The sequence below is a fragment of the Cheilinus undulatus genome, linkage group 17, assembly GCF_018320785.1.
Source record: "Cheilinus undulatus linkage group 17, ASM1832078v1, whole genome shotgun sequence".
Classification (NCBI taxonomy): Eukaryota; Metazoa; Chordata; class Actinopteri; order Labriformes; family Labridae; genus Cheilinus; species Cheilinus undulatus.
The window spans coordinates 17269593-17293524 of record NC_054881.1 but is presented as its reverse complement, the minus strand read 5'-3'; the positions used below and the strand labels follow the sequence as shown (position 1 = coordinate 17293524).

The 23932-nt window shown below is 36.6% G+C and overlaps 2 protein-coding genes across 4 annotated transcripts; both read left to right on the top strand.

The window, feature by feature from the left end:
- The first annotated feature begins 1350 nt into the window (after window positions 1–1350).
- Window positions 1351–8579, top strand: txnl1 (thioredoxin-like 1). Its single transcript, XM_041810235.1, has 8 exons — window positions 1351–1633; window positions 3061–3157; window positions 4289–4462; window positions 5605–5727; window positions 6003–6072; window positions 6233–6405; window positions 8100–8204; window positions 8302–8579. Exons 1-8 carry the CDS (start codon window positions 1536–1538, stop codon window positions 8329–8331), a joined length of 870 nt encoding a protein of 289 aa, XP_041666169.1. The 5' UTR covers window positions 1351–1535; the 3' UTR covers window positions 8332–8579.
- Window positions 8580–9599: 1020 nt separating this feature from the next.
- On the top strand, window positions 9600–20962 carry nars1 (asparaginyl-tRNA synthetase 1). 3 transcript variants are annotated; one of them, XM_041811633.1, is made up of 15 exons: window positions 9600–9765; window positions 11289–11371; window positions 11519–11584; window positions 11939–12031; window positions 12201–12290; window positions 12582–12660; window positions 12848–12918; window positions 14175–14261; window positions 14905–15126; window positions 15294–15493; window positions 15796–15931; window positions 16577–16690; window positions 17226–17357; window positions 18969–19100; window positions 19457–20962. In XM_041811633.1, the coding sequence occupies exons 1-15, from the start codon at window positions 9744–9746 to the stop codon at window positions 19586–19588; spliced, it is 1659 nt and encodes a 552-aa protein (XP_041667567.1). In that variant the 5' UTR covers window positions 9600–9743; the 3' UTR covers window positions 19589–20962. The 3 variants fall into 3 exon arrangements, with proteins under 3 accessions (XP_041667567.1, XP_041667566.1, XP_041667568.1); XM_041811632.1 differs by having other exon boundaries at window positions 9600–9786; XM_041811634.1 differs by lacking the exons at window positions 9600–9765; window positions 11289–11371 and having other exon boundaries at window positions 11536–11649.
- The last annotated feature ends 2970 nt before the right edge of the window (window positions 20963–23932 follow it).

The following is a 23932-nucleotide window of genomic DNA, read 5'->3' as shown; positions in this document are numbered from 1 at the left end:
CAAAATTCACTGAGCTCCTGAGAGTGACCCATTCTTTCACAAATGTTTGTAGAAACAGTCTGCATGCCTAGGTGCTTGATTTTATACACCTGTGGCCATGGAGGTGATTGGAACATCTAATTTCAATTCTTTGGATAGGTGAGTGAATACTTTTGGCAATATGGTGTAACTTTAAGGTAGAAATAATTAAATGATTGCAAAAAGAGGCAAAAAGGTAAAAATTGACAGAAAAGGATTAATAGTGGCAAAAAATGTGGAAAAATAGTCACGGAGTGGCAAAAATTGGTTAAGACAGGGTTAAAAAGGGTGGAAAATGGTGAAAGTGGAACAAATTGTTGCTTTAAGTGTCTAACAGTTGTTTAAACATTGTAAAATTTGTTAAAAGTGACAAAACTGGGCAACAAGTGGCAAAAATTGGTTAAAAGAGGCAAAATGGGTCAAATTTGAGAAAACGGGCAGAAACAGGGTTGAAAAGAGGTTTAAAAGTGCCACGAATAAGTAATTTGAACATCAAAACCCAATAATAGCTTACCACACTTTAAACTCCAAAATGGCGTAAATGTTCGCTAGGATGCTTGCACTAATGCTAGTGATCCAACACACATGCAATGACATCATCAATAAATTACAAATGGGAAGGGCCCATTCACTGGTGGCCCAGCCAATTCTTTAGGCCGGCCTGCTGTAGCATCCTGATGTCTTTGCACATCACAGCTTAGCTATAAAATCTGACATTACTTTCCAAAAGGTTTAGGTCAGTGTGCCCATCCACACTGTTAATGTGATCAAAAAGGCAAGTCCATTTTTAAAAAAGGGGTTTACATTTTGAAAAAGGCTATATTGTACTACAGCATGAATAAATAACATTTTTGTTTCTTTGGTAAAAATTGTTATTATCCAGGTTAAAAATAAACAAAGAAATATGGTGATCACAGATTAACTTTACAGTAGACCATGATTTTGCTGACCTCCATTGGCCAGCTATTTGGCTGGACACCCTTTATCTGCCCTTATATGCAGCCTTGGTACCATAGTGCCTGTACTCCACCATGGTGGAGTAAACATAACTTTTTCTAGACTAATCAGAACCAGTCTCTCATGTGTTTGAAAATTTGAGAGACTAGTTCGGATGAGTCGCTTGTTTACATTTTTATAGATTATTGGAAGATAAAGATCTGAGTTTATAGTAAACGTCTTTGGCCACTCAACTGTGCTTATGTGTGGGAAATATACAATGGATAGAGCGTTGCACTGTGGTTCACCCACTAGAGGGCGGTAAAACTCATAAGGGTGCCTAAACTGCAAAACTCACAACAGAAGAAGAAAAGACCCCACCCATCTGTGAATCAGCCAATCAGGAGGAAACATCCAGAATCACCTCACTGTAACAGTGTGGCTCGAAAACAGGACAGCTAGTGTGCTAATACTCTGACAGAAAGCTAAAAACATAACACTTTTTATTTATTATATTGAGTTGTTTATCTGCCTTGATAACAGCCGGATAACCAACACACACCGCAGCCCTAGACTGGACCATGGTCGGCGTTAAAGTGATCGGGAGTGACCCGGATTTCCAGCCGGAGCTAGCGGCCGCCGGCTCCAAGCTCGCCGTGGTGAAGTTCACAATGGCTGGGTAAGCTCGGCCACCTGGCTCCGAGGCTGTGCTGCTAGCCGGAGCTTCACTTTAGTTTATATCCATAGCAAATAATTGTAAAACATTTGGTGCAAAGCCTGCTGTTTAGAATTTGCCAATATCGGGATATCTACGTTATCTGACAGGAATAGCTCCAAGCGGGGCAGGGTTAGCATGCTAGCTGTCGTTAGCCTACTAGCCGTGTTGTTGGGATGACATAGCAGTTATTACTGTTATTAAATGCTGAGATTTCATACGGTTTAAAGACGTGGGGATCAGTTTATGTAAAAGGTGGAAATCAGATTTACTCTCTGATTGTTGCCCTAAAAACTGCTGTCTTACTTTTACATTTAGAGCTTTAAAAAAGTTACAGTTTCCAGCATCATTTCGCCAATGCCTGTCATGTTCACCTGATTGCACCTCGTATAGTTTTATCTGTTTGTGATTTGATCCGACTTGAAAATATGATGAAGAAACTAATTGTACAAAGACGTAGAATGACAGGGGGATATATTTACACGCACTGAAAAATATGGTGCAAAAAATGATCACTCTAGATTTGATGAGTCCATTAACAGTTAAGAAAGATTATGATTGAATACTCTTATTTTATCTTACCACTTCTTGATGAGTCATTCACTGATAAAGATCGAGCTTTCTTATTTACATAAACCTACATGTTATTGTGTAAGTTAACAGCATCTACCACCAATTATATTATATATCATTATTGACCAATGAAATTCTTTATCACCACCTTTATATGATATGTCATTTATTTTATCATTTTTTAAAATTAAGTGACAAAGAGCTGGGGGAGTAGTAGCTCATGTTTAAGGGCTTGAGCTGATCTCAGCTGTCATTTGGTGAGATCCAGGACCTGGACTGGCAGGTGACCTGGACTGGTCACCTGCCAATCACAAAGCTTGCATGTTAAGACAAACAAGCAGTCACGCTCATACCAATGGACAATTTAGAGTCCCCACTTAACCTAATAAGCACTGCAGGAAGAAGCTGGAGTACCCAAAGAATACACGGAAAAGCTCTGTCCGATTGTGCTTTGAACTAGTTGCCTTTTTACTGTGAGGTGACTGTGCTAACCGCTGGACTACCATGCAGCCCTCTCTGCATTCATTTATTTCCCAAATCAAGACACTGTCATCAAGAAATTCAAGTATCATTTAAACTACAACCAGGTCTCTTCGCACAGCATGTATTCTTCTATTCTATTAGAGTTTTCACAACATAAATCCTTATATCTAAAAGCTTGAGTTATCGAAAGTCTTTCTCTTACTTGATTAGTAATTTTAAATGTCAGGTTATTTTAGTCAGTTTCTACTATGTTAAGTCAGTTGTTGGGAAGCTGACAACATGTTTCAGTAGAAGAGACTGTTGCGGTTCAATAAAACCCTCCTCTGCCTCCCCAGGTGTCAACCCTGTGTCAGAATAGCTCCAGTTTTCAACATGTTGAGCAACAAGTACCCACAGGCCATCTTCCTTGAAGTAGATGTTCATGTCTGTCAGGTGAGTCTCATCTGCTGTGCTTTCAACAAGATTTTATTCAACGGAGCAACAATGTAGCTGAGAGAGGGTTGCAGAACAATGATAGATGTCTTATCAGAAAAAAACAGGAGAACTGTCAGCCTTTTTGTTATTTTAGAATTATTTTAGCAGTTTCAGGTAGGGGCTGAATTCAGGTCAGACATTTTCCTGTAAACCAAATGTCGTGCATCCTAATATTAATCCTCTAAGACCTCGTTGTTCAGCAACATTTGGCAAAGTTAATTTATGTAGCACATAAATGGTCTGCTGTATGCCTTCCTACAGAAGGAATAAAAGATTTAACATAATTAACAGTTCACAAATACAAATTATAATCCTTCAAAAATGCACAGTGACAAAAGTAACAAAAAGCAGGTGTCTGTTGTGTCTAACACATTAAAACAAGAGGAGCATGTAGATTATTTTAGACTGAATTCAGTTGCATATGACTCACATTTGTAATAACAGATGATGCTAAACCAGACAAACTGTGGTAACAAAGGACTATGTCACCTGACAAAACACTGGTGCTTTTTGATGATTGCTTGTTTGGAAAAGATGACTCTCTTATACTCAGTGGGCAGAGATATCAGGCATTAGACACACAAACACCACTTGTTGTAGGGGGAAATTCATTGTTGGTGTTTTTTACATTCACAGTGTTTATACTTTACAGGAATAAAACTGTAAAAAGTATGTTCTTGAATGGAATTTTCACAGAAAATGACAATATCAGCAGTTTTTTAGATAAAGACAAGATACTTGTGACCCAGTGAAAGGGTAAGCACACGGACCGACACCAGCGTATTTCTAGGGTTCACTGGTGTTTTGTCCAATTAGTCCCACAACACGTCAGAAAGTCTGCAGTGAGCAATGTTAAAGCATCCATCATCTGGCATCTGATGCGATGATTTTTTTAATGGATATTCAGGTTGTGCGATAGAAAGAATTCAAAACTCATTCTACTTGGAAAGATTATCCAAACTATGAACAAAAATCAATGGAAAAAAACAAGAAACAGACTCAAACACAGTTTTAAATTAGTTTAAGTCAAGGTTTTGATTGTTTAAAGTAGTTTTTTTTTCCCCTCCAAACCATTTTGCCTTTTTTCAGGCAACGGCAGCGACAAACGGCATTTCAGCCACACCAACGTTCTTGTTCTTCAGGAACCGGGTCCGGGTGGATCAGTATCAGGGGATAGACGCTGCAGGTCTCGAGGAGAAAATCAAACAACACACAGAGAACGACCCCGGAAACAGCGAGGACTCCGACATTCCAAAGGGATATGTGAGTAATAATGTTCCTTTTTGTTTGTTTTCTCCGTTAAATAGTTGTATGAAATAAATAAAGATATCCACACATGACAGAAGCTCGTATATATATATATATATATATGTGGGTGTGTGTGTGTGTACAAGAAAATGACAAGACATCAGGAAGCATATATGTATACCATGACACAAGTGTACATTTATATGTAAGACATTAAAGTATATGCACACACACACACTCTCTCTCTCTAAGTCAGTGTTTCCTAACCTTTTTCTCGAGGGCTGCCCTAATGTGTCCAAGCTAAGTACCCTCAGGATCTACTTGGAAAAAGACCATGTCAATTTAATTTGTTTTCATTGACAAAATCCAAAAGCAACAAGCCTACTGATACTTATTCTTGAAAAAAGATCTATTTATAAATTATCCATTATCATGACAGTGTATTAAAATAGAAGATCTGTTCATTTTCAATAGAAATTCAAAATTCTCAAGTTTAAAAAGCCGTTGATTTCTAAGAAAAATTTGCCTTTTTCCATTTTAACATTCCTAAATGTGCATGTGCCAAAACTTTCCATTTTTGAGATCAAAAAGGGAAAAAATCAAGCCACTGTTTTCAGTTTGAATTCTTTTACTGTACATTTTTTACTCTAAAATGTTGTAAACTTATGATTTGAAAACCTTGACAATTTAGAGATTTTAATGCCAAAAATCAAAGACTTTTATAACAGATATTTTAAGTTTTCCACATAAATTTCAACTATTTTAACTCTGAACTTTTTTTTCCCCAAATGTTCTCTTTTTTTCTTGCTCGAAAATTAATAGATATACTTAATTCTTTGTTCTTTTAGGTTGGCCCTAATACACTTTATCAAACAATATATATGTACACCTAATTTTGACAACATGTGAGCAGACAGGGCCTTATGCCCCCTGAAAATTTTGCCTAAACCCAGGTCTAAATATGTTAATGTTGAAGTTAATCTAATGACGGATTGTTTGTTTAAAGATGGTGAAGCAGGAAGTAATTACTTTTCAATACATTTGTGTTGACTATAGAAAATATGAAGAAGTAGTTGCTTCTAAAAGAGGTGTTCATATGTGAGTAATAAAGTGTTTAAAAAAGACCCAGAAGTTAATTTTGTTTTGTCTACTCTCAGATGGATCTCATGCCTTTTGTCAACAAAGCCGGCTGTGAGTGCCTCAACGAGAGCGACGACTGCGGCTTCGATAATTGCTTAATCAAAGACTCCACCTACCTGGAGTCCGACTGTGATGAACAGGTATGAAAGTTCACACTCATGTCCTCCACCTGCATCAAGATTAGAATACGATAAACAAAACCTTTAAGAAGAATTCATCAATATTAACACGTATTGCTATTTTCTCATAGCCACAGAATATGTACAAATCATATTAAAGGAAAGAAAAGCCAAGACTAAAACTCTACAAATATGTCTGCAACAGAAACCGTTTATGTCTAATTGTCCTAATAACAAGTTAATCATCCCAAATCACATAAAGATTTTTTTCTAACATTATTCTCTAAATTGTCTAGTTGCTGATAACTATCGCCTTCAACCAGCCGGTGAAGCTCTTTTCTATGAAGCTACTGTCCTCAGACTTCGGTGAGTTTTTTCATAAAGCTCCTCATTAAATAATTTATCTTAATTACTATTCTGGGTATTTTTCAGTGAAAATCATTGCTTTGATAATAAGCATCTTATTTATCATCCATCCTCCTCATCCTTTGACTTCTACCCCTGCTTCCTTGTTTTTGTTTATCAGCTCAAGCCCCAAAGGAGGTGAAAGTGTTCATAAATCTCCCCCGGTCGATGGGGTTTGACGACGCTGAGCGGAGTGAAGCCACTCAAAGTCTGGAGCTTTCAGAGGAAGACTACAAAGATGACTGTTTGATTCCTCTGCGTTACGTCAAGTTTCAGAACGTTCAGAGTGTTACGGTAAGGATCAGATTACCTAAAAATGCTGAAACTCTGCCATAATTGACAAATAACACACTGACCTTCTCTTTTTGCCTTGAAATGTATAACTTGTGGTGCAGGGCAAAAGGCATTTTCGATGACATTTTCCTAAATCATTTCAGTAAGCATTTGAATAAATTGCACATTAACCTTTGACTTCATTCTTTTTGGACCCCAGATGGAAATGTGATGAAACACGGAGGCTGTAGAAAATAAAACATTTACTATTGAAAAAACTGGAAAATGTTACAGAAGAGCCCTCAAAGTTTCTGGGAATAAATCAGAGATAAAATCCATAAAGCCTTATGTGAAAACTCTCCAAAATTTCCTTAAATTACTGGAGAAGACTGATGGAAGTGTCCCGAAAGGCTCCTGTTCCTACTTAAAAAGCAAAAAGAAAATCCCCAATGAGTTTGGGTAAATTCACAATAAAAATGTTTGGTGATTCCAAGAAAAAAAAATGTAAAGCTATTTAAACTCCTTTCTGACCCTTGAACAAACTAGTGACCCTCTAAAAACAGCTCTATGACCCACTTTTGGGTCGCAACCATCAGTTGATAACTACTTGTTTAATCACCGTAAAAGCACGGCATGTATAATACATGGAGGCAATCAGAGAAAGGTTAAAAAAAATCAGTCTTTATGTGTACATTTTTCCCCCTCGTCTTTTTGAGTCTATGATGTTGACAGGTATAAAGGTAGTATCATTTTACATAACTTTATGCGTTTAGTATTTTCTTATATTCAAAAAAATATCAAGAAAACAAGAAAATGCTCCTAATACTAGGAGAAGAATCCCTTCCTGGCTGTAGCAGCAGTTGCGGACCTGGAAACTTGGTCTTCAAAAAGACAAGTCATCAAAGCTGGCATCATAAGTCCTGCCCCTTCTTAATTTTGATTGGCCAAAGAGGGAGATGTGACCATGCACTACTTGGTGGACGCTGGATAGATCGGCTTTGTGTTGTGAATGCGCACTGCTTGTGCAGATAAGATGGTTGTAGACACAGGCCCCTGAGCCAGAAGTGCACTGTGTGATTTTCAGACAGAAATACAATTATAAGTTATAAAAATAATGTGAATGTGATTTTTTTAAATGCAGTTATTTCTTAAGTTCCTCATCTGATGTTGTTCTCAACAAACGAGCAATAAATCATTCTTTATTATAATAAATACAGTATTTCAAAGATTAAACTAAGGCTGAACAACAAGGACAGTAGGATTTCTGCAAATTACTCTAGAAAATAAATGTAACTTGAATGTTCGCATTATGCAGACATGTTCTCTGTTTCAAAAAGTGTATTAAACTGTAATTTTAACATACCAGTTTAATGATGATTTAATGTGTTTCAATTGAAACACATTTCAGATCAAAGAAGTATTACACTTTTTGTAAATCAGAAATTGCAGTGGGACCTATTAGGGAATCTAAATTTTGATTCATGGCCTAGTACAAGGCTGGTGCTGACTTTAATTGTGATCAGGCATAATTTGTCGTGCAGTGTACAGGCATTCTCACATTTTGCTTGCAAAGCTTCACACACTGGCACAGCGAGAGTCGAACACCGGCAGAGTCCAAGTTGTGGGGCAATTTTTATTTTAAACTGTTGAACAGTGTTTTGAATCTCCATGAAATCAGTAGAAATTCCTTTCTGATTTTCCTTTTTCCTCACCAGTTGTTTGTCAAGTCAAACCAAGGAGATGAAGAGACGACAAAAATCAACTACCTGACATTCATAGGCACCCCTGTACAGGCCACCAACATGAATGACTTCAAGAGGGTACGATCCAGTCATGGCACTCCATGGTTTAATTATGATAAGGCTGTTTGTTAGACTGTTGTACCTATATTTATATTTTTATTATGTTTCTCTGCAGGTTGTGGGAAGAAAAGGAGAAAGTCACTGAGCCAGAGACCTAATGCCAGAATGAGAGGAAGAGGAGGCTGTAGATACATCCATGGACTTTCCCTTTGCCAAAGCTGCCACACACTCTGCTTTCACACACACAAACACACACATAAACACACACAGCCTACCGCTGACCTCCTCTAGATCTGAATGAATTCTTCATTTATGGAGAGTCAGACTATAAAAATTGTTTGTATTGTAATTCTGATGAAAATCACTGTAAATAAAACACAATCCTTTTTCAAAGGCATGTGCGTCACGTCTGTTTCTGTGAGAACCGACATCAAGAGTAGTGGTAGATGTCAGTGTTTATAGCACTGTCGTTACAGCTACAGTTATGCCATATAGTCTGCATATTTGCAGATGAAAATGACCCGCAAGGATGATTGAAAAGTAAGTTTATTTTTGAGTAAAATAATGTGCCCATATTCTGAAGATTTAAGATTTATGGTGAACATATTAAGTTTTGGAATCTGCTTTTTTAATTTGAATTCTGGTCAGTTTTTTCCATAGTTTTGTCTTCCACTACAAAACTGAATAAATTATTTTAATCAAATTATTTCCTATAGTCCAAACCAGTGCTAAAAAAATACTAAAATGTACTGTACAGTATAGCGGACTCTATTTTCAGTGAGCTCTCGATGTTTTACCATTTTGAACAGGAATGAGGAATTTCAAACTAATTCACCTTTTTATACCCAAATTTGAGCCGGCTTACTGGGCTTCTCTGAGAAGTCAGAAATTAATCAAGCATAACGTTCAAGCACTAAAACTAATTTTTCTGCTCAGGGATGCAAGTAAATAACTATAATTTGACATATTAATCAAGAAATAATGATGTGCTTAACTATTTTTTCAGGATTTTTTTTGTAAATCAGTAAATTTGAAAATTCATGGATAACAATAATGATTATATTTTAGCATTAAAAATATCATTTGGGTTAAAGAGCTTTTACATATTGCAGAAACATAAAAAAATGATTAATAAATGACTAATTAATGATAAATAAACAAGATTTTTTTTAAATCAAAAGTTCAATTATATGTTTATATTTCTAATTTAAAATTAACTGAGAGTGCATTCATTAAAACAGTAACATTGAATTTGAGTCGTAGACGCTCTGCATAGACCGTTTCATTCTGATCCAAATGATTAACTGACAAGGAAGCCCACGAATGGGATATGTTGCAATGCTGGTGACGTCATAATACTAGCCAATCAGCGCTTGACGTCCCGCCCTATCTTCTTCCTGTGTCGATGACGGCGAGCTGCGGCTTGGCTGACGCAAAGCTGCATGTCCTCGGCTAAAGACGCCACCAGCAGTAACTCCTGGGGTTTAATTTCTATTTTTTGAATAGAGGATATTTAGTTCCCCCTCCTGAGCGGACTGTCGCAGCATCTGGACTGACATGGCGACGGACATAGCGAAAGGTGTGGAACAAGTCTCAGTTGGTAAGGAAGAAATAGGCTTAGCCGGAGCCAGCTAGCCCGGTGAGCTAGCTCCCGTAGACATGTGTGAGGTGCAGATTGCATCAGTTGAGGTGATGCTAGCAGTTAGCATGCAAGCTAACGCCTTATTATGACTGATTATGTAGGGCTTTGCATTCATTTATAATGAGTACGGTTTCACAGTCAGTGAAACTATGGATTCAATTAACAGAATGGATTAAAGTAAACATGGACTAGGCAGGTTCAGTTAAGATAAAGCTAACCTTTAATTCACCAATGACAGCTGTCAGTTTATACTGCAATACCGAAGGGGCGGACAAATGTATGAATCCGACCTGAGCTTGACATTTTAATGTCTGTATATACACATGACGTAAATTAGATGGATCAGTAGATCGAGCTCTGTAACGTATTTCAGACAGTTGCACCATGTTACATTTGCTTTCGTTTTCGTTCTTCGTTATATTTAAGTTATCCTGTGTACTGTATATTACTGAATGTAAGTCAACGTAGGATTGACCCACATTGAATGCCCATGTAATAAGTATATCATCATGATGTTACAGACACAACACTATCATGCTGAAAAATAAAAGTTAAGCGGCTTAATCTCTTCAGGAGGCTGCTTGTTTTGGCTTCAATGGGGCTTAACAGAACTTCATCAAAATAAGGAAGTACCTTTTCGGCTAAATTATATATCCTGTGCTTTCTTTAGTGCTGGGTTGGTTAAGGTCATTGTCTGTATTTATTGGAATAGGCTAAAATTCTTGGTATTATTGACTGATCAAATATTGGCAAAATCTATTATCATGCATCTTAGTTTTAACACAGCATAAATGATATTGCTATAAATTGTCTGACCCTGTATATTGTTTAAAAAAAGGTGAATTTATCTTTAAAACTTGATCTATTGCCCAGTCCTAGGCTCAAGGGTTCATGATGGTGATTCTGACTGTGCAGTGACTTGCTGTTTTTGTAAAAAGTTCCTGCAATAATGCTGTGAAGTTGCTCAGTTGTTACAGATGTTCCAACAGCTTTATAGCATGAGTCCTTAGAGCAAAGAACAACAAACCTCATGGGTGGGCCATATTCAAACACACAAAGTGATGGCCCATCAAGCCAGCTTCCCCTTTATATAGACGTTTACTCAGCTATTACTACATCCTATGTTAGATTTATGGTGGAAAAGACACATTGTTCTGCTCTATTCTCCTGAAAAAGGGAAGATCGTGGAGCTTTTCCTTAACCTGCTAAATCTGGTCAATCAACAGAAACACGTTAGAGAAAACACTGGCAGACCAAGCTGAGAGTCTTATCTGAATAATCTACCCTGTCTTTGTCAGCTCAGCAGTTCTTCTTGCAGATGTGATAATTTAATTAGATGCCCCCAGCACTCCTGGAAACAAAAATTAGATGGAAATTCCTAGGTGTAGATATTCAAAAAAGATCAGAAATCCTCATAGTTCAGAGGAAATGCTGATATCAATTATGCCTCTTTTCCTCAGGTGAGGTGTATGTGTCGGACAAATGTGGCAGCGACCAGGATGGAGACGGTACGGAGCAGAAACCCTTCAAAACTCCTCTCAAGGTAAACACCCATTTATTTATACAAACCTCTGATCTGTTCTGTTTTTATATCCATGCATGTGATTATTGTTTATTTAATTTCTGCTGGTCGATCTAGTTGTACCAACATGTCTGTCAATGTCTCATTTTTGTTTTTAATGAACCACAGGCTCTGATGTCTGCTGGGAAAGAGCCGTTCCCAACCATCTATGTGGAATCACAGAAGGAGGGAGAGGTTGGTCTTCCTGTTACATAAACAAGCATGAAGTTGGCAGCCTTAATTTCAACTAGAACCACACGGTGTGTTTATAATAGTTCATAACTTGCAGATTTTTCCTCTATGATCATGCTGTAATGTTTGACCGCAGTAAATCATCAGGCCATGATACATTTTGATACAGTCGATACCATGGTTAAAATGATGCATCCTACCTAATCAGCTGATAATTGGTCCTAAAAACATTATCATGCAATTAAAAATCTCTCTATATCCAAGAAAAAAGTGATTTTATATGGCTTTGTTTCATATCATCTCTTCACTCTCCCTGTCTCTTCATGTTTGTGTTTTTCTCCTCTTCTTCATCCTCAGCGTTGGGCTGTGATCTCTAAGACACAGATGAAGAATGCAAAAAAAGCCTTCAACAGGGAGATGTCAAAGAACGATGCCAAAGAAAAGAAAGAGGTGTGTTTGTGCTCCAGTCTAACAAAAAGTTACATTTCTGCAACCTCAATGACTGATAAGTATCAAACTCAATATGCTTCTTGTCTTTTCTGTGTTTAGTCGTACAGTGTCTTATTCCAGCATAACTCTGAAGCAGGTGCAACTGTTTAATGCATGTTTTGTTGTGCAGACAGAGGACAACGAGAGGAGAGAGAAGAACCTTGAAGAAGCCAAGAAGATCATCATTGAGAAAGACACCAGCCTACCTGAGCCTGATGCTGTAAGTCTGTTAGAATTCTATTATTACTGTCTCTGTCAGTAGTTTTGATTTTGGCAGAAGTGACAGATTTTGAATGCCAGTGTTAGAAAAAAAAGAATGGCATTATGTGTTAAAACTGGTATCCATGATTATTTGATATTAAAGAATTTAACACTATCAGCTGTATAATAAGAATCATAGCTGTTTTATATCCCACAGCATCACTTTATAATGTCTTATTTGGCAGGAACAGGATTTTTTTGTATCAAGTAGTACAAATCCTAAATACGCTTTTCTGATGTGTTTTCTCAGGTTAAAATTCATCATCTGGAGGAGAAGAGAGGTCAGAGAGTCAAAGTGTTCGGATGGGTCCATCGTCTTAGGAGGCAAGGTGAGCAGCATGATATAAATATGACAATGATACTAAAAACACAGATATGGTAAAAATGTATCATCATCATCTTTATTAGCAGACATAGAAGCCCATAAAAAACAACAACATGAATGTATCCTAGATTCAACTTGATTTATCAAAGGTGGACTCCGATTTTCACTCATGCTTATTTTGTCTCTTACAGGGAAGAATTTGATGTTCATTGTACTGAGAGATGGAACAGGATTCCTTCAGTGTGTCTTGTCCGATAAACTGGTAAAATACTACTATTAAGCTCTTTTTTAGTCACTTGTACACAGCACCTTTATTTTTGATTTTCATTAGTGATGAACAACATGTTCTGTGTCATGCTTTCTGACAGAGTTGTCATTTTGTTAAGTTTGGGGCAGTAAATAGAAGTGTTTGAATTTCATACTTCTAAAAAATAAAGGCTATTTTAAATATGAGATGAAATTAAGTTTCACACTTTGAGACAGATGTTGTATTTAAAGATTAAACCCACATCAGTATCTCCCATATTGAATGACTTTTTTAATCCATATTTTGAGTCAATTTTTCGATTGTTCCAGTAGCTGGCTTTAGTATAAGCTACCATAATGTTTCCTGCAATTTATTGTGACGGGCTGTGACAACCAAGGGCAGGCTGCTATGTTGTCACATCGTGCTTTGCCAAAACTGTGCATGCTTTAACACTTTGAAACTGGAGGAGAACCTGGGGAGTTTGACTCAAAAGAAGCAAATTCCAAAAAGCACAAGGTTTTTTTGTAAATATGTGAATTCGTTGAAGACTATTTGTCACTGAATGATTTTGTGTTTATTTTTTGAAGAGATGGGAGAATATGTTTATGCAAAAAACCTCAGTTATTGTTTACTGTGTAATACATAAAAACCTTTGAGTTTTAATTTCCGTTGTCTTTTTGTATCTTTATCATTCCATAACTTCTTAAAAATTAAAGTGACATGACTACAGCATGCATATTTTTACAGCCCAGGTTGTCCTGAAAAAGGATATTAAAGCTTGACTTTGCACCACAGGGTTGATGCTTTACAAAGCTGTTAAAGACAAATAGTCCAGGCGAGACACAATGGTTAAAGAACAGCATAGGTCTCAGAAGGTTAAAAAAAGAGAGAATTTCAGCCAAATAGCTGATTAAAGTAAAGAGATGACATTATTTCAGACTACAGATATATTTTGTTTGGGCAGAAGTTAATATGGAAACAAAAATTAAGTCAAACATACAATTTTATTTGATTAAAGGATGTTTCTCACTCTGTGTTGTGAATAGAAACCGAATTTTAGTCTGAGTCTCTTCACACTTGTTTGGAAATGTAAAGGATCTTCTTATCTAAACAAAAGTGTTTGGTCAAACTGATCTTGTGAGAAGGGAAATCCTGATTTGGGGTAGCAAAATTTATAAGTCATTTTAAAGCTCAAATGTGCTGATGTAAATCTAGAGCTTCACTGTATCTCTGATACAAACACTGACTTGTTTTGTTGTTCCTGTTTTTAGTGTCAGTGCTACAACGGCTTGGTGTTGTCCACAGAGAGCACCGTCGCCCTGTATGGCACCGTCACTCCAGTTCCTGAGGGGAAACAGGTAGACACACCTGCTGCACAACATTACACTCCTGCACTTTAACGTGCACAAGGGAACAGGCTACTCTGATAAATCAAGTTACGCAGGAAATCTAACAACTCAATAATAGCACTTTTAAAACATGCACACCGGATCATATTTCCTGATATCTGAATGTTTAAATCTAAATTAATTTCTGCACTATGATCATTTTAAATTATTTATTGTATTTGTTCTTATTTTAACCACCAGTTAAGTTTGTTTGAAGAGATAAGAGAACAGATAATTCAGCTTAATTTTTATAGAGACTTTCACCTGCATGAGCAAAAATACTGTTGGCTACAAGTCCCCGTAGATACCAGTTGCTCTGTACACCATAGTGTCAGTTTCTTGTTGCACAAGGTGATTTAGTTGTAGTTGATTTACATTTATATTTTTTCTTGTTTTATTTATATAGGCAAAGAAATGTTGGCAATGCTTGAATTGTGAATGTTGAATTGGTACCTTGACAGGCATGTTTCCTGGATATCCATAAATTCTACAACAGCAAAATAATGTGAAATTATAACATTGTACCGAAGATGATAACCGTGGCACTGAAGGATGGATGTGGTTTCAAAATATGATCATAGGTCTCCAGCAACTTCCTGTCTTCCTCTTCCAGGCACCAGGTGGCCACGAGCTTCACTGTGACTTCTGGGAGCTGGTTGGCTTAGCCCCTGCAGGTGGCGCTGACAACCTACTGAACGAGGAGTCTGACGTAGATGTCCAGCTGAACAACCGACACATGCTGATCAGAGGAGAGAACGTGTCCAAGATCCTCCGAGTCCGATCCACCGTCACACAGTGCTTCAGGGACCACTTCTTCAGCCGAGGATACTACGAGGTGAAACACACTGACTGAAACAACCAAAGTCATCACTTTATAATGTCAGATAACCTCAAAGCTATGTATTTATGACAAAGAGGAAAATAAGAAAACATTCAGACAGAAAGCTTCTGTGGCATTTTGAGGTAATATATAAATATTAACTGTTGCTATTTTGTTTGTAGATCACTCCCCCCACCCTGGTGCAGACTCAGGTGGAAGGCGGCTCTACATTGTTTAACCTCAACTACTTTGGCGAGCAGGCGTACCTGACACAGTCCTCTCAACTCTACCTGGAAACCTGCATACCGGCACTGGGTGACACTTTCTGCATCGCCCAGTCGTACCGCGCTGAGCAGTCCCGCACCCGCAGACATCTTTCTGAGTGAGAAGCCTTGATTTTTGTCTTTTAGGAGGTCATCTTCACCTTATGGTGCACATTTAACATCTGAACAATCCATCTGTCTTGCATATCAAAGCTATTGTCTTTATAAAGGTCCTGGATGTACGACTAATGCACTGATTTTAAAAGATGAACTTAGTCTTTTTGCGCACACGTTGAGCTACATATGTAAATGTTTAAGTGTATGCAGCTAGTGATTAATCATTCTGTATTACAAACCTGCCATTGTAATAGCTCTTGATTCTGGTTTCTCTTATTTATGTAATTATATTTTGTCTGTTCAGATACACTCACATTGAGGCCGAGTGTCCCTTCATTTCTTTCGAGGATCTGCTGAATCGACTGGAGGATCTGGTTTGTGACGTCGTGGATCGAGTCCTCAAATCCCCTGCTGCTCAGCTGCTCTATGACATCAACCCTGTACGTTTTTAATTTGTCAATATAACAGATTAAAGTGAAAAAAAGTGTTATGTGTCCAATATTGTACCCCCATTAATAATAAGTTGGTTCTTAAATCAGTTTGCTTTTGAAAACATTTTGTAGCTTTTCTGTTGCTTTAAACACTTGATTTCTTTCAATGGATGATTGTCTTAAGCAGTTGAATGTGAAATTATTCTTCCATAAACCTCCTGCAGATCCTGAAAAAGATTGAATTAGATCTGTAAAATATATGGACATAAAAGGTCTTCATTTTTTTCACAAAAGTTCTCTCTTTTTTTTTGGATTTTACAGTTTATGTGAATTCATAGCATTTATGGCATGGTAGTTGAAAGAGGAGCCCAGGAACTACAAGCTCACTAAATATGGTTTGGCATTGAAAATACAAGGAATGCATCACAGGGACAAAAAAAATTAATACTTGCCTGTGATACAAAAATAAATTTAAACTTTAAACATTAAGAATCAAAGACATTGAGTTTCAAATGAAACCCAAGAACATCATTGCTATGCAAAAAAATGATCTCAATTTTACTTCAATTGTGTCTTAAAAGGGTTTGAAAAGTCTAATTTAATTTTAAATATTATTCAGCGGCCCTGATAAGTTGTTTTTTAATATTTCTCCAGAACTTCAAACCTCCCAAGAGGCCATTCAAGAGGATGAACTACACTGAAGCTATAGAATGGCTTAAAGAGCATGACTACAAGAAAGAAGATGGGACCTACTATGAGTTTGGAGAGGTGACAACCCAACACAGAACATTTTTTACACATCTTTTCTTCTGGGTGGTTTCAGCAGCTACTTCACTCTTCAAATTCATCAGATTCCATTGACAAGACCAGTCATTTTGGCTTGCAGTGCACAGGAATTTTATGATGGTTGGTCTCTCAACTTGCAGGTTTCTCTGTTTGACTTCAACATCTGAAATGGTTTGTCCAGATACAACAAAGAAATTTGTGCTACAGACCAAAAAAATCCAATCCTACAGACTGTCTTGACTCGCAAAACTTAAGGTCCTGCACTTCTGACATTAAAGGATGCCCATGAAACTAATAAAGGGGAAAAAGTGGTCAACATTGAAGCAGAAAGAGTCATGTCATACTCATTTTCAGATCCTAAGAGTCATCCTACATTTGCTGCATTCACCACTGCTCCTGTTTTTTTCTTGTGATTTTTGTTTTCAGGGTTTACATCATTTAAATTTGTTTTTTTCCCAGACATTAAAAAGCGAGCTGGTAATTAACGTTCCTGTTTTGTTTTCCGTCTTAATCTCAGGACATTCCTGAGGCTCCAGAGAGGCTGATGACCGACACCATCAACGAGACCATCCTGCTCTGTCGCTTCCCAGCTGAGATCAAATCGTTCTACATGCAGCGCTGTGATGACGACAGACGCCTCACTGAGTCGGTAGGAAACCTAGTAAACATAGTCGAAGTGAACTTTAGACACAAACTGGGGTGTATGCTGCATCAAGGTACACATTAACTGCTTATAACATCCCAAGGAATGAAAAAAAATACATCAAACTATGCATGGGCAACATAGATTATAATTCAGCAGCACTTTATTTCTTTCAATTAATGTAAGGGCCATGGGTTTTAAATATCCATTAACTAATGATTGGGTTTGTCAGTCATGTATATTATAAAAAGTCTAAATGTGTTCAGTCTCAGACAAAATCCACATTTATACAGTGCAGTTAATTTTAAATGTATGCCATAAAACTGGTGTATGACATATTTTTAATGCCTACTTTTTTACCCAAAAAGTAGTTGTATATACTGATGCAACCAGTATAAAGTGCTCATAACCTTGATACTGCTGAACATTGGCTCCTGTTTATTAGGAGTGTAACAGTTCACAGAGGTCATAGTTTGGTTTGTACCTCGGTTTCTTCGTCATGGTTTGATTTATTGGTAAAATATAAACAAAGTCCCGAATTCCAGGTTAAATAAAAGCAACAAAGACGTGAATAGTCTAATTTCTCCGTAGAATGATAAGATTAATAAAAAGTAATGATAAAAATAAAATGCACATATTTTGAAGCCTTTTTAAGGGATCATATTTATGATTTCTGAAGTGTGCTGTGAAGCAGTCAGCATATAATAGGGTAGATCATGACTCATGTTCATCAGTGAAGGATCGCAGGACGACCCATGTAAACACAGAATGGGCTGTAGTAATGGAGTCAAAGCAGAGTGCCTAAATGCATACCTGTAGCACCTGTTCTCTACTTCTGTATATCCATTCATGGCCTTTAAAACATATTAGCATCGCTCAAGTCCTTTTAATCCTGTTTTAGAAACAAAGCATGGAGAAGTTTAGCAAGAGGAAAAACTGGTGGATCTCATCTCTCACCTGCTAGTGCATCTGTAGCTGACTTCTTCATGTGCTTTGTTTTGCCTGCTTCTTCCTCTTCTTTACTGTTGTTTAAAAGCAGTTTGCTAACACTAATGAGCATTACGTCTTAAGAGCATATCCTTCATTAGGTCATAACCCTACATTTAAGAAAATGGTGGTATACTGTTAAGTATAAGTATAGTCATAAAGCTGTTGGAGAGCTTAAAGAGTGAGAGAAATTCTTTTGGTTTGAAACAGATTTGCTTTTATTTTGAAAGACAATAAGGAACTTGAGATAGATCAAAAATCATGAGGTGACTGTAAGCACAGAAAAAGGAACTTGCCATGGATTGAAAAGGAAACGAGAGGACAGAAAAAGGCAACGTTTCAGATGACTTTTGACTTATCCAGAGCTTATTGTGAGTTTTTAAAGTGAACTGAGTAAAGTGCAGTGGTTGGCATCACTGCAACTGGAGGGAGATGCTGAGATACAGTAGCTAAACCAAAGTGTCTTGCGATTAAAGAACATTAATGCAGTAATTATGTTTTTTTTTTTTTACCGCAGCTAATGCATGAATGCTGTCAGCCCTACGAATAATTTTATAGTTCCTTTTTGAATCAAAAAAAGCATGCATAAAGAGCAGTCCTAACACCTCCTCTGATGTGTTTGTGCTGCAGGTCGATGTGTTGATGCCAAACGTTGGGGAGATTGTCGGAGGCTCGATGCGTATCTGGGATTCAGAAGAGCTGCTGGAAGGATACAAGAGGGAGGGAATCGACCCGACCCCGTACTACTGGTACACTGACCAGGTAACAGAAAACTGATGGCGTGTTTGTTTCATGTTATTGATTTGACTGGTAAGAAGCAGTGGGCTTAGCCAGAGGGAAACCAGTGTTGAAGCACACATAACCTGCATACTTTCTAACAGCCAGCAAATGCAGACAAGCAGTGCATATCCACCAACCCTTCCAAATACTGTCCCTTAACACTCAAAAACACATTAATGGCAGAAAAATTCAGATATTAAGTGTTGGCCAAATATATCCTCATCATAGTCCACTTATAAAAACAAACCTCGTTTGCTAAAGATAAGCATCTAACATCTTGCTGCTGAATTTAATGTCATGTTTGTATTAACAGGCTCCTTTGTTTGTTTGTGTTTCAGAGGAAATACGGCACATGTCCTCACGGCGGTTATGGTCTGGGTTTGGAGCGTTTCCTCACCTGGCTGCTGAACAGACATCACATCCGAGACGTCTGCCTGTACCCACGATTCATCCAGCGCTGCCGGCCATGAACACACACAAACACATGATAACACACACTGTCTCATCCTCTTATACACATACTCTTAGTAAATCTGGACCTGGCATGTGGCAGCACTCTGTGGGCTGTAAAATATGTCTCTGCATTATTAAATCAAAGAAATCTGTGTTCTGACTTTAGGTGTTTTATTTTCTGAAGCGTTCCGATCGTTACGCTCAACTTCATCATGTCAGACGCCAGAAAACTCGCCTGCAAATGTCACAGCTCCTTCCTTGTTTATCCTGTAACTTTAAAGCCTAAATAGGATCATTTTCTGCCTCTGCTCGTGCTCTTGGCTTATCACTTTATTAGTAAGAAACAGCAGTTATAAGTAGCTTCCTGTGATTGTACACGATGTCTACAAGTCTGATTAAAAAAATCTTGCAAATGTGGACTTGAAAGCTGCAAGAAATGCTGCTTGTTTTTTTTTCCAAAATTGAGATAGTGTTGCATTAATAAAATCCATATTTGTATTTCAGTTGTTATTCTCCAACTTAGGTGAACACGAAGGCAGGGTGATCCCGCTCACCACTGTCAAATGCTCCTCAATAAAAGTTTCACTCTCTGTCTTCAAAATAAAAGTAGTAGCTTAGTAGTTTGTGGAAAGGGAAACAAAAACTTTGGGGAATAGTGAGGAATATTTAACAAATGCAATGTAAACAGTGAGCGTGCAATGCTGCACAGTGTTAACTGCTTGCTACTGTCAGAAAACTGACATTAGGTCAAAGAATCAAGTTGCATTTCAAAATAAATGCAATTCAAAATTTGAATAATAAATTCTACAATTTGTTTGCTTTGAAAGAAAATGATCTTGTAACTTTAACATGCAGAACTTATTTGATAATTCAGTCAACGGCTTGCTTCTTGGATGAATGTCCTGTGACTTTTTAGAAATCATACCAACATTTTGTGACGTATATACAAATTTTCATCTTTGTAACAAAGCCCTACAGCTCCTGTGTAAAAGTCTAATGGGAAAAACCTCCAACTCTAGTAAAGGTCAAGAACATCAGGATCATAACTGCAGTGCTGCCACACACAAACACAAACTCTCTTTTTATTGTATATCAGCCATTCTGACTGTATTAGTGATTCAGTTAAGTTAAATACAGCCTTCATTTCTTTCAAATCACAGAGACCTTCACTCTGCTTTCTTGCTCTGTCTGTGTATCTGGGAACATTTGACGTCTTACCCAAAAGAGACAGAGCTGACACTGGAGAACAAACTTTGAGAGCTGACTGTCCATCGAATGATTCATCCAGTCTTTGGTGCTGTAGTTATCATGTTTATGTGCTCTGCCTCTTCATGTAAAAGTCCGCCTCCAGTCAGTACAACTGCACTTAAATAAAATCTGAATCAAATGGAGAGTTGTATGAGGGTTTGTCTGTGATTGAGTGGGGGTTTTGTACTTGTTTGAGTTATTTTAGACCGCAGTACCTTTGTCTTTAAATGGTAAAAGCATAACATCTGTTTTTAGATTTTATTCAATTTTCATGTTTTCTGTGTTTTTGTTGACTTCCTCTTAAGGCTTACCGTATTCATTTACTTATGTGCTACACCTAATGCACAGTTTTTAAGAGACATTTGAATTTAGCAAGATGAAAACAATTCAAATTCTTTCTCAAAATTGCAAAAAGCATACTGTAAAATTATAATGATAAAACATACATTATGTACAATATCTGATAAATATACAGGTGCATCTAAAAAATGACAGTATCATGAAATTCATTTTTTGCTGACCTTTTTTTTTGTCTTAATCTTGATTACAGCTTACAAAAATAAAAAAATCCACTATCTCAATTTATTAGTATATTGTAGAAACGTCCAAATGTCAGGTTTGCTCAGCCTTCATTCTCTCATTGTGGTTCAGTTTGCACAACCACAACCGTGGGGAAGACTGCTGACTTGACAAATGTCCAAAAGACAATAATTTACTCCCTCCATGAAGAGGGTAAGCCACGGAAGGTTACTGCTGAAAAGGCAGGCTGTTTTAGAGGCTGCATCAAAAAACATTTATGGAACGTTGGCTGGAAACTACCAAAAACTGGTTTGCTTGCTTTGCTGCATTGATACTTAAATAGTTAAACTTAACTATTATATTGATGCTCTGATACTCAAACATTGATGCATTAAATACTGGTGCTTTGAAAAACGTGCTTTTTTCTCACTATATATTTAACTCTTGTACGGAATTGCAAAGAAAAAGAAAAAAGATGCTTCCATCAAAGTCCTTGAATATTAATTCAATTTTATAAAAACTAAAGGTTTTTTTTTTTTAAATAATAAATAAAAGTGAGTGTTAGTAAATGGCATTTCTTGCAAATGAGAAAAGGGATATTTCATTTTTAAGGATTTATTTAATTATAATGACATCAAAAGACACTACAGATAAACTCAATTGTTAATGTAATATGCTGTCATAAAAACTTCAAGTATAATTTGAGGGACAAATGGGGTATAAAAATACCAAATAAAATATAATGGCAGTCTTTTTAGCATTTTGAATAACAAACAAAATAAGATTGCACAGCTAGCTTTAAACTTGTGATTTACTGTAGATTATCAATTTAAGCTGACTTTTCAAGATGGGACCAAAACAGCAGTCAAGTGTGGACTTTTGTTTGTCTGCAGCTGCTATATAACTGTGGGATGGCTCTCCAAGTGAACTGTCTGAAGTGATGAAGAGCAGCAAACTCACCATCTCCTTGAATATTAAGTAACAGGATCTCTCTTTACTAGGACTGGATATTATTCTTTAAAAAATCCATATTAATGTCTGATAGGAATGGAAGAATTCAGTTTGGTTTAAATCAACCCAAAATGTCATCAGCATGAATACATTTTGATATGAAAGTTGGCATTTTTATGACATTTTGTTGATGGACATTGTTTTCTATTTAAGGGATTCCCACCATTGGTGTTTTGTGACTATGTTTATTTAAATTCACTTCCTGGTGCCTCTTTGGCTCACTCTTACTACATTTCTTGAAGGAAGGAGGAAACAATGCATCTCATCTTAGTAGTGGAAAAACTGGTTCAACTGGAAAGGAATAAAAGCAGCAGAAAATCCGTCTGCACATCCAGTTGTTAAGATTGATTAAAAACAGAAAACACCAAATGACTGATGAAGAAAAGCTGCTGCTTAAATGTTGTAAGAAAGGCCCCTGCATGTCCAAACAGATGCTGATTTTATTATCTATTGTTATTTGAGCGATATTTGCAGACTGACCATTCTGCATCAAAATTTCTGCAAAAATACAAGAGGACCATTTCCCTTTGGATCCGGGGAGATAATTTAAATAGCACATGGCCAGAATAGCAAAGACAGGCATTAAAACAATTAACTTTGTGTTGCTCCGATTACCTGGATGTAAATTATAAAAGTATCATGTTAGTTTCTTATTTCTCTCCTAGTTTTTTATCTGTCCAGAAACAAACAGACGCTCATAGTGGGAGGAGCTGTGACGTGAGCGTGATCGGCACGAGTAGGGGCGGGATTATTAACAACAACGTAGATATGACGTCATACGGGCTGTATGTCAAGTTAGTCTTTGTAAGCAAGATCTAAACCGGATTTAGAATAAAAGTGAGGAAATAATAAAAACAGATTTTTCTTCAAATACAACCTACACTACTATGTTATTTTACGTATGTATAAAAAAAAATAAAGGTATAGACACAAATTTAGTGAAGTAATGTCAAGATTGCAGATACAGACATAAAATTAGATTGAACACTGCTTATTTTTTAAATCATAGCCCTCTTTGTTAAAAAAAAAAAATCTCCTTACTTTTTAAAATTTGTTCTAAATAATTTAAAATGCAGATTTTAGATCATAGCCTGATTATGAGTAGGTTTAGATTGTGATGTTTCTTCAATTTTAATTCATTTATTTTTGTTTATCTTTATATTCTTTTTATTTGTTTGTCTTTTAATTTTCATACTTTATTTTATTTTGATTTATTTGCGAGTTTTATTGGAACATGTTGTTCTAACATGGGGCAGTAACATAAAGGGGAATGAAGTTTGAACATGTATTTAATTTATTATTTTTTTTTTTTACGTTTAGAGCTGCATTTAACCAGGAATATAAAATCATCAAAAGAATTTAAACTCTAGTGTTTATGTTTGAAATCTTAACCTTTTCTGTTTAAAATGTATGTGTCCATATATTGAAATTTTAAAGATTCAAGATTTTTGTATAAAAGGCTTTGAATTTTATTTAGGATAAGTCTCAGTTTCTATACCTTTTTTCCTTTTTCCTAGGTTTTCTTCATCTTTTCTCTTTTTTCTCTATTTAAGTCTTACATCTTTATTTAACTTTATTTGATA